The sequence below is a fragment of the Neopsephotus bourkii genome, unplaced genomic scaffold, assembly GCF_033783945.1.
Source record: "Neopsephotus bourkii isolate Nb327-2 ecotype Australia unplaced genomic scaffold, CSIRO-AGI_Nbou_v1 NB_379, whole genome shotgun sequence".
Classification (NCBI taxonomy): Eukaryota; Metazoa; Chordata; class Aves; order Psittaciformes; family Psittacidae; genus Neopsephotus; species Neopsephotus bourkii.
Window position 1 is genome coordinate 2,299,389 of NW_026900884.1, and position 11,744 is coordinate 2,311,132.

Below are 11,744 nucleotides of genomic sequence, written 5' to 3' on the forward strand. Positions count from 1 at the left end.
TTATCAAAGATCTTCCTGAGCATAATTAGTTGCTCCATAGTTTATTTTTTTCTTTACTTTGAAATGGAACAGTTTCAATACAAACACTACTTTTCACTGCTCTCAATAAAGCAGCTAAACAGCTGCAAAAACACTCCTTCAACAAAGAACAACTGAGTAAGGTAATTGCCAAGGAAGAAGCAAGCAGTAACAGAAAATATTTGATGCCACTGTAAAAAGGGCAGCTTATTGATATAGTATAAAGAATCTTATAATACCAAGAAAGCACAAGGTTTCCTTAGATAGACGTATATAAACTAGTGCTATTCTGCTACTGCAGAAGATGTTACAGCTAGGGGCGAGGGACAGACAAAAGTGTCAATACCTTTGAAAAAGAGAAGTTTTTCTACCAAGAAGGAAACAGCTACCTTGGAAAGATTACAGTATTATAAAACCATTGTAAGAAGTACATAAGGATTAACCCACTGTGGGTGTTAGAAACTGCGAAGCAAAAGCAATATGAGGTCAGTGTGATATCCCTGGCAGAATTTGATCAAGTACCAAAGTACTTTAGTACTTTTTGAATTTTAAAATCAACCAAACTACAGGCAGTAAGAGGTACAGGTTTGAAATTTCCACAAATACTCAGACTCTCACAACTGTGACAAAATGCACACAAATCCCAGAAGAAAATAATATACCTCTGCCTCAAAGCCCTAGATTTTCAGTCTTGTGTACTGCCCTAGGATGGTAAATGAGAAACAGCTGAAGCAACAGGACACTGTTGTAGCACTGTTCTCCCTGCTTTGCAAGGCTCCTCAACTTGCCAGATAATGAAATTGGAGCAACAGACAGAAATCAGTACCTGGCCCTTACCCTGCTTCATAACAGACAAGACAGAGCATGTCAACCCCCTTCCACACAAGTGTGTACCTTCATGTATCTTCATCAACCTTTGCAAAGAAAAGTTAAAGGGTCAATGCTTAGAGTCACTCTTGATTCAAACATCTTTTGCTGACCATATAATTGTTTATGCTGTGCTGGTATTGTGATTCACTGGGATTTAACAGGTTTGTATGTACTGATGAAAGAGAAGACTTCAATAATAAACCTCTACACAGATGAGTTTTACCCAAGAGGAATACAACGACCTTGTACATCAGACAGAACTAAAATTTCAGGTCACTTAGTATTCCCACAGTCTTCCCAAACTTTCATTTCACCTTGTTCCATCCCCTTCATCTTCTAACCTCTTTCAGTGAATCTATTGTCTACCTGTGTAAGAGTTGAGCAACTACTAGAGGAGGAAGACAGGGTCCGGAGGAAAAGCAATTTTGCCAGAGGAGTAAATTATCCCACAAGTCTTGTATATGTATGTGTCAGTCTTTGAGGCTTGTTAAAGGGCAAGGGATGGAGAACACATTTATGTAAAATCTTACACATTTATGTAAAAAAGTTGTATGTCCAGCTTCAGGCATACAACATAAAGAAAACAAAAATAGTCACCTGTGGGTTACTTTGGGATTTACTTTCCTAACAAAACCTGAATATAAAAACTACTGCAGTTGTCAAGTTCAACTACAAAACTGGTCACCTCCTAACCACCTCTCACCCACACTGGCTCCCTGTCCCCAGAGACTACCAAAAAAACCAGCCTGGGTGTGGAGTGAGAGTGAGCACAAAAATCACTACAGTTCTGTTGGCCTATCTACATTAATAAACATAGTAGGGTGGAGAAATGTTGCATCTATAACCTTCAAACACTGTACTACTTCCTACTCTGTAATACTACCCTTCCTGCTTTAGCATTCTCATTTTAGTTGTAGTACTACATACTTCCAAGGTTCACTTATCCTTCCCTCCTCCCCCACCAATGAAACAGAGAACAATAAACATGACTATGAAGGCTATAACTACAGAAAGTAAAAGGTATTTGTGTTGAACTAAAAAGAAACAGTATTTTTTTTGTACCTTGAACAAGTCTGAATTATCTAAGAATACATGTCAGAAAAAATACTGCACAAAAAAAAAAAGGATATTAAGAAAGCAAGCACTCCTGCAGCATGCAATGAGATGGTTGACTTGGGAGGCTAATGAATTAGTATAAACAATTTAGATCTAATTTAATTTAACAATGGAGAGCATTTGTGCATTGCAAAGCAACAGATAGTAATTTGTTTCTTCATTAAATCAAAGATAAAATTGCTGATTACCCTTCCATGAATTATTTTATTGAGGAGGATAGCAAACAAATTTTATATTTAGTCATAAAAGTTCATGGCTAGTCTCCAAACCACCAAATGTAACCAGTGAGGGATACCAGTGAACACAGTAGGGGCCAGCTGCGGTTTAGGACAACACATTATTCAGCCAAAACAGATTCTCACATTCTAACAGTTAGCGAACATGTGTTTATACAGAACATTAATACAGCATTTTACATTTACTTTTTATTTCCACAAAGCATATCTAAACATCACTATTTACTATTTGCAGTCTTTAAATGTGTTAACATTATACATTCGGAATGCTGAGCATTTGGTACTAAAATGATTAAACCCCCCTCTATTTTACAGATAAATTTTTGAACTTGCCTCAAAAGTGTTACCAGTGATATCATATTCTGGTGGAACAAAGGCACCCTCTGGATCATCTTTGAAAGCAAAAGGAAACATGTCAGATTAGAAATTAATAGTCTCATTTGTTTAAAAAATAAACAAATTTGATGATACAAATTTAATTATATTCTCATATCTGACACAAAAGAAACTATGTGTATAGCAGTATTTTGCTTCACTCACCTGATATACAAATAAGTTATTATTCATGATTCTAGTACTGTAAGTAAAACAAAGTGCTGTTTTCAAACTTCCTGTAGCAAAATACCATACTTTTCCTACTAAGAAACAAAACACCCCAAAAGAAATACATTTACCACACCTAACCACTTGTTGCCTTCAGATGTTTACATTTAGACCAGGCTATCAACTAAGCTCAGCTGTGGTTTGCAGGCTTTATTTGATTAATGGGACATTTCCATTCACTGTTTTCCACTGCAGACTTAGGTGATAAGGGTTCAAGGACAAAACCAACCTGAACAGCTAATTGCCTCTTCATCTACCAACTAGCTTAGAACCTTGACCCTTCTGCTTAGATTAATTATGATAAGAGTTGAGGAAACACATTCCCCATCTGTGTGCTGTTAGCAGGGAACTGAGCTACTGCAGTAACTATTCCCTCATACAGGTGGAAGAAAGAAAGGAACATCTTAAGAGAGACCAATGTTCCTGCAGCATGTAACCAGTCATATATTATCACACTGCACTGAAGTCACATGAACCCACTAAAGGACAGCAGGGGATCAAAAAAAAAAAAAAAAGTGCCAGACTAAACTCCTGCTTTTCACTTACATATTCAGCTCACCTAGTCTACACTTCTGTGAAGCCAATGGGTAACTTACAAGCAAAGACTGCAAGTTTCTCTTCTCAAAAGGGAAGGAAAAAAAAAAAAGGTATGCTCACAGGTGTAGTATACTCATCACAGGTTTAGGTCCAATAAAGCTTTTGTGCCTGTATTTTAGAAGTGAAATGCAAAGCTCTTTTACTGTGAGGATACTAAACTCACTTGGTAAATCTTTTTTTTTTTTTAAATATTCATACACTGCAGCTACCTGGCGTGGCTCACTATCCACATGCCACTAACTGATTTAGTTTCTTACTATGCTCCTGAATCTACTTACTCACTGAAAAGAAAGCACCCCTTATTTTTTTTCTGCTATTTGGGGAGGCAGAAGGGTAAGAGAACTAATGGACAGAAGATGTTTTGTCCTTTCTCCCCTCCAGATTATCGCTCCTTCTTTTCATCTCCCCACGACCTTTTCCCTTTCTTTCCACAGAATATTTTAAATACTGTATAAGCATATAGTTTTTTGTCTCTAGTAAAGCTTGCTGTATTCTTTTAATATCATGTTTACAACAGAAATTTTTCTGAAGAGACAAGGTATCAGAGCCCTTGGCAGAACATCCTATTGAATGTTTGTCACTGTAGCAAAACAGAACCTGCAGGAAGCAGAACTTGCTGCTAAAGAGAGGTGACAGGCTGTTCATTTTCTCTCACTGGCAAGCAAATCCAGAAAAAGAATAAATCCATAGATAACTATAGGGAAGCAAAAAGGACAACCTCCCCAAGTACCTATCTAGCAAACTTTATTTTAACCAAATAGGAATAAGATTTGTGGGGAAGAAAAGAGACAAAGACACAGTGGAACATGCACGTGGGAAACAGAATATATACATAGCTTCTTGCAGTTCTAGGGAAAACACAACTTTCTTTAAAGAGAGCTAATGAAAATTCTCTCCCTCAGAAACGAACATGACTTCAGGGAACTAAATCTTTGTCCATTTGCTTTGCACAGGAATTTGTTATCCCACATTTTAAGCACTTGAATACAGCAAATACACAGATCAACAGTTTGCCAGCTGTTCAATTAGACTAAAACATTTAAGAAGAAATTGATTTTTCTCTTTCCTAGTAGCAATTTGTCATCCACCAGATTTATTCTCTTCACCAAGTCTTTCATATATCCTTATGAATACAAAGCTGGTTTTAATTTTTTTAACTTCAAGTTATGACAAGCTCATGAAAATAAAGGAAATTGATTCCACATTACCCTATTAACATGGAACTAAAAGTTGACCCACATATTTGGGAAATTTTAGCACAGAACAAATACAACAACAACTATAAAGATATATTTTCATCTTTATTATTTTTTGATGTTACATGCTTATTTAATATACTATCTTTAATTCTAAACAAGGCAGCAAATATTCATTTGTTGCAAAGGTAGTTTACTCCATTTTTTCTAACTACTGTCATGTAGATTTCGACTGAAAGAATAAACAGTTACTCTGACATAGATTTAAAACTAAATTAGGTTAAAGAAAACATAACCTGAGCAGTGTGCATACAGACCAGAACAGCTCTTCTAGTTACAATCTGACAAAATTTTAACAAGGACTACAGAGCAAGAGCTGGGGTTTCTTGTTTTGTTTTGTAATATTCCTAACAAGCTCAAGACCCATCATTTTGAGATGGGTCATGTGAAAAGGGAACAGTGACAATGACATGCTTTTATGTCTGTCCTGAAATCAGAAGTCATATTTTAAGTTAAGCATCCCCCCATTCATTTACTACAATATCTGAAGATTTCATATGCTACTACATACTGGGTTTTAGCATATTAAAATTCATTTCTCAGTCAGTCATCATACTTGCTGATTCTAAAAACCATGACTTAAAATAAATCCAAAAAATCCTTATTCAAGAGAGCTTTTCCTTTCTAACAGTGAATATGGACCAGAATTGCCCCATTCTCTGTGGCCACAATCATCAAGATACACTGAATGTCAGATTTCTCTAGAAATAGTACATATCCATGAAATGAGAAGAAATGGAAGAGCCCAAGAATGTGCTTTACACAGGTAAAGACCTGTGCACACAGATACACAAATGCATACTCTACAGTGTTTAAAATGGATATAAATCACATTCACCTGGATAAGTCTTAAAATCACTAGAATGAATCTTCTAAGAAAACCCATAAAAGCCTTTGATGACCAATCACAAAAGTGAGCACACAGTTTCATATGGACCTATACTAACCCATTCCTAAACACGTTTTTTTTTCCTCTTTATTTTAACTACAAGTCTTAAGAATAGAATATAATGCTTTCCCAGTCTCTCACTACGAGTTTCCATAGTTCTAAAACAAAAGGCCTGGAAACACAAATACTTACCACTGAGCTGTTCCATGAAGCATACATTGCCATTGGTGTTAAAAGCCAAAGTATCAGGAGTGATGCACAGTGTCTGGAAGATTGCAGAATGGGCAATACTCTTCAGAGAATGGCAACACTCCAGGCAAATTGCCCAGATATCTTGCTCAGTAAGACAGCTATCCCGCAGCGACAAAATATCAGCAAGTGACACATTCTCCTGCCAAGATATGAATTAATAAATTACCCTGAATTTCATGACACTACTTTGTGTATCATAGATTACATTTGACACAACTGGCTCAGAGTAATCTTTCCAGCAAGTTCTCAAACTTTCTAGGACTAACACCCCAAGGAACACCAAGTGCATGACTTTGTTCTTAACACAAAGAGTCTCTCAAGAAGCAGTTAGCCTGAACAAAGGTATTGCAGTATGTTAACATTCTTAAAATAAAGAAAAAAAAAAAAGACATTATGGGAGCTATGTGAGTTACATAAACACTACATCAAAGTTAGGAAGGTAAAAGCAGAGAGACTAAGTTAAAACATTTTTTTTAATCCATGTCTCCCTAAAGTTCTCCCAGGAGTGTTCGGATAAACTCTTTAAAAATTCTCTTCACTGCAGTCTTCCCTACCAGCTGTGATCTGGGAAGGAGTACCCTTTAAATTAGCCTGCCTTAAGAATGATGCTGTTGTAAAGTTTAGTTGTGTAGACTATTTAATAAACACTCAAAAGCCAAGCAAGTCATAGCAAGTGTTCTTACACTTAGGCTGAAAACCAAACATTTTGGTTGTTCTAGGCCTCCCCATTATACCCAGAGCTATCAGTGATCAAAAGAGCTCATGGACTTAATTTCTAAGTTACTGTCCTAAATTATAAGCCAACTTTCTTTGACCCCACTATCAGAATAAGGCTGTGAAGAGTCCATTAAAAAAAAAAAAAAAAGTGGCTGCAATGTGGCTTTCCTAGGCAAGATATTCAGAAACAATGCTTAGCTCAAAGCAGCAAGCCTTTTTATTTACAGTTCTTAGAATATAAAACTTGTATATTACCCATAGCTACAGAGTAAAGCTTTTATGAACATAAAGGAATGACAATAATCATACAAACGAAACATCAATCCCTCCTGTAAGGAGAAATACACTAACAAAAATGGAAGTGTCTACAGAAGTTACATCAAACTATACCACTATGAATTACACATAATATTTTTTCATTTACATGCAGTAATTAAGAATAAAATATGTTTCTGAATTGTATTAATTATACCTTGAATTGAAGATGCAGCTCTGTATTACTTAAAGTATGAGATACCTCTCATTCTGTTTTGCTGTCTTAGAGTTCAGAAAACCATGGTGGCTTAAACTTTTAATTCCTTGGAAAATAAGAGTTTAAATTTTCTTTTCATACCTCAGTCCTGGTGAGCATAAATGATATTTGGATTACCATTTATAGGAAGGTTAATGGTTTGTTAACAGGTTTTTTTCAGAGAATCAAGTATTGCACCCATAATAGCCTTCAAACACAGAACCACCTTTAGTTCAAAAATTTATTTTGCTTTTTAGTCTGAAGCAGAATGCTTAATAAATGAGGGGGGGGAAAAAGAAAAAATCCCAAACAAACAAAACACAGCCAAACATAAACACAAACAAACCTCCCAAAACCAAACAAAAAACTCCAGGTGGGAAATAAAGCACACTATTAATTGGGAAACTTAACTTCTACTATCAATAGTCTAATTTTCATTAGCCTAGAGATGGATTGATTTACTAATGGCAGCATTACTACAGTGCTTTCTAGCATTCATCACGAACCCTGGGCTCATTGAGTTTAGTCCTACATAATAATGAACAGCAAAAGCCCTTACAGTTCAGGTACACAAGACAAAAGATCTTTTTTTTTTTTTTGTGCACCATATGTGTAATGCTGCCATCATGTTTTGAGGGTGGATGAGATTTTGCATATCTTTATGGTGAACTTCTTCCAAGCATGAAGGACAGCACAGTGATTCCTGTATCTGAAAACATTAACATATGAAAAGGACCTGGACCACAAGACATTGCATTTTGAAGCTTACCAAACTGACAGGTAGGATGAGAGCAGGCTTGGAAAGAAAACGACAAACTGATAATTCTATGGCAAGAAAAAGTTTAAAAAAGAAAAAAGAAATAGAAATTCTATGATCAAAGCAATGAACCTGTAATTATTTTTATTTTAAACTCTCATAGGATCAACCTTTAACACAGCCTCAATACCAAATTCCTGTCACAATAAGGACTTGACAGAATTTACGACAAGCTTTGAGACTGAGCTCTACAAGCAGGTTATTAATCATTAGTAGTGATATCTGCAGCATAAAACTACAAAAACATCTCTGTCTTGTGGTATTTGTGGAGTAAACAAAATACAATAATGAACTCATGTCAGATAAACTTATCTTCCTTCCAGGTGATGGGACAGTTAGGCGACACATAAAAAAACCCAAACAAAACCAAAAAAAGCCCAACCTCACAACAAAGGAAAAAGGAAGGGGAAAAAAAGGGGAAAGAATAAAAAAAAAATAAAATAAAAAATGAAAGGCCTATGAATGAATGTTCAGTAGCTTCAATCAGCAATAAATGGCCAGGTGAAGATTAAAAAAACAAAGCAAAACACCACTACCACAACCGTAATGCAAGCCTTCCTCTTTTCAGTGCTCCAGGATGTGAAGGAATTTCTTCACAGAAACCATGTATTTCTCCACAGAAACCATGTATTTCTCCAAAAATTACGCTATCTTGACCCAAGTAACTAAAACTGCTGTTGCCACAAAGCAAGGCCTTCGTGGAGAATGAAGCATTGAAAACACAGAGACATGCAGTGGCCTAGTTTGCATCCCCCAAGCCATACAGAAACAAAGTTTTTACAGGGGGGGGGAAGAAAAGAAAAAGTCCTTTTAAGACTACAACAGAGAAGGTTCTGGCAAGCTGAAGCTTCTGGCAAGGCATGACATCTATACTTGGACCACTGAAAGTTGGTCCACTTGAATCATAGGAAAATGCAAGTGTATTATGTAACACAGATGCTGATGCCTTTTCCCTCATTATAAGATAAACTTGTAAAAGCAATTACCGTTTAATAACTACAAAAAGTGAACAGGTCAGGCAATCATGCTTTAATTATTCACTTTAGTTCTCATTTTATTCTTATGTTTCCTTCAGAAAATCTAAAGCAGTGCAGTAGCATATAACTAGGCAGAGGAAGAGAGCAGGAAGAGAAAACAAATTAATTGCCCACAGGTAACTTCTCAAAAAAACTTGGAATTAAATATTAAGGAGTGTCAGACAAAGAAAGTCCTAGTAAAGAAAGGCATCTGAAACAGACCCACATCCTTTGTATTTCATACTCTTCAGCTTAGGCAGTTTCTAGCTTCACATACTAGCTTTTGTAAACCACATACATTACAACCCAACCTCATTCCTTATACAGGTTCAGTGATGAAAATCACAGGCTCCACTAAATGACTAAGCATTCACAGTTTTCTGGCACCTAAGCCTTTTTGCCAATTCACACAAACTTGAAAACAATCTGTTCCAAAAATCATGAAAAATGTGTGAACCAAATGTTAACCACTCATTAAATTCCTCACATTTTAGGAAAAACAGTGGGTTTGCCTGGGCAAGCCCACCGAATACCCTTCAAAGCAGCCCTTTTAACTTCTCTAGCTGCCAGGTGACAGGTCATGCTCAACAAGAATATGGAAAATTCATGTACCTGGAATAACTAAACAGAAAGGACTGCTGAGAACAGACAATCAAAGTATATATTTAGCAGATGACAAAAATGGGCTCAGGCCTTCCTCACAAAGAAGAGTTGACCTTCAGTTTTCTTGAATCTTGAAGAAACACTGTAAGAAACTTAATTTTAAAACTCACTTTTAAGTCTTGATTGAGTTTGGGTTCTTGACACAGCAAATGAGAAAGTCTGCAAGATCTGATTTGGGGGACAAGTGGCTCATATATGGTTTACCAAATTTCCACTTAAAAAACCCAAACCAAACAACCAACTTAAAACCAACAAAACATTCCACCCAAACATTCAGCAGCGGGGCTAAGCAACACATTTCATGTGGAAAGATAAAAAGATGAGCAATAGCAATAAAAACCAAGTGCAAAACCACGCACAAAACCAGATAAATCTGAGGGCAGAACTGGGTTTAGCTACAGGTTATTTCAGGTTATTTGGCATAGCAACTGAACAAACAGCAACAGGGCAGGAGATGAGTGTACAAAAATCTGGTCTGTAGCTACAGGAAACACTTTCGCTTGTAATAAGAAATTTCCCTGTATCAGGTGTGACAAGGACACTCACTCTCCAACAGCAGCATTAACCCACGGCTGCCATGGGAGTTACAAGACACCCTGCGCTAGAGGACCATGACTTTGCTGTTGTGTGGAGAAGGTGCACGGGGATAGACTAAGCCTAACTTGGTAGCCAGAATCACCAGGCAGGAGAACGGGAGGAACACACCGTGAACCCGAAGAGGGCAGTTTTGCTGCCGCGGCCTGGACGCTCCCGGTGACCCACCAAGCTCCAGCCGGGGCCGGGGCCCGTGCAGCTGACTCCACGGCGGGGGCAAGACGTACGAGGCGCCAGCGGGAGTAGTGGGGTGCCGGCTACCCCTGAGGCCCCCTCATCACAGGTGAGTGCAAGGGCGGCGGCGGCTCCGTCCCTGCACCTGCCTCACTCACCTCATCCTCCAGCAGCGTCGGTAGAGGCTCGAAGTCATAGCAATTCACCTCCTCCTCCTCCTCCTCATAAAACTCGTCCTCTGCAGCCCCAACAGCCTCCATTCTGCCCGGCGGGGGCGCAGGGGCTTCACCTCCGCAGCCTCTCTACACTCTCGAAGCACAGCCCTTAGCCCCCGCCACGGCTCATCCCTACACCCGCCTGCGGGCTGCCCCCGGCGGCGACCCCCACAGCGCCGGACCCGCGGGCCCGCGCGCCCGCCCTGCTTTAACCCTTTCCCTTCCCGCCGGCCGCGGGGAGGCCCTTGCCTCTCGCGGCGGCCGCCGTCGCCCGCTCAAGCCCTCGGCTGGGGCAGCGCTGCCATGGCAACGCGGCCCGCCGCCGCCTCGCCCTCCCGGCGCGGCCTCACTGCGGCGGCACCCGCCCTCCTGTGGCGGTGTCCGCCCCAAGAGTCTCAGGACGCGAACTCCGACGTGTGCCACGAACCCCCTGGTACCCGCTGATGGATGAACTCTCGGCACGAAGGCGGTGGCGTGGCGGTGGGCCCTGAGGGGCAGTCCGCCGCAGTGCCAGCTGCGGCCGCCGGGCGCCGCGGGAGCCAGCTGGGCTCTGCTCTCCGGGAGAGCGGTGGCGGCGGGAGGGAGGGATAGCTGTCTAGCGGTCTAGTGCCCAAGTGTCCGTCGAGAGGCCGGAGAGGCGGCGTGGTTTGGTGACAGAGGTGTTGTCTGTCAGTATGGCCAGGGAGCTGCTCCCAGCGGCGAGTTTTCCTTTCGTGGGGTTACCTGCCTGCCTGTGTGCCTCGGCCTCGTTTTATCATCCCAGCTCTCCAAATCACTGGATTTACTGCATATACCAGAGTTTACACTTAGGCAGGTGACCAAATGTCTGTGGCTTGATCATGGCCATAACTCCTGAGGCAGGTCAAACGGTGGCAAGCACGAAAACAGTCTGGAAATACCGATTTTCATTTTTTCATAGCCCTTCTTTGCTATACACAGTGCTTAAGGTGCTTAAAACAACTTCATTACGGCTCCTTTTGAAAATGAAGGCTCAAGATCAAGGATTCCTTCAGAAATACTGCCTGGGTAGGCACATGTTTTTAAGTAAGCCCCATTGGAAACTGCAAATTGTGTTAACAGGTCAAAGCCATTCCCCTTTCTGCCTGGGAAAGGGAGTTGGCTTGGTGGAGAAGTAACTGCACTCACTGCATGAACCCCTGAACAGGTGTCCCCTGATTGAATTTAAAGCATGAGTGCAGG

The 11,744-nt window shown here is 39.9% G+C and overlaps 1 protein-coding gene across 1 annotated transcript in view; it reads right to left on the reverse strand.

Moving 5' to 3' along the window:
- KNDC1 (kinase non-catalytic C-lobe domain containing 1) overlaps positions 1 to 10,732 on the reverse strand; it is a 62,742-nt gene extending 52,010 nt beyond the window's left edge. The window contains exons 1-3 of the mRNA XM_061349036.1: positions 10,488 to 10,732; positions 5,778 to 5,976; positions 2,574 to 2,632 (exon numbers count right to left, since the gene is read on the reverse strand). Of these exons, the coding sequence (XP_061205020.1) occupies positions 2,574 to 2,632; positions 5,778 to 5,976; positions 10,488 to 10,589 (360 nt within the window). The 5' untranslated portion in view covers positions 10,590 to 10,732. The remainder of the gene's footprint in view (positions 1 to 2,573; positions 2,633 to 5,777; positions 5,977 to 10,487) is intronic.
- Between the last annotated feature and the right edge of the window lie 1,012 nt (positions 10,733 to 11,744).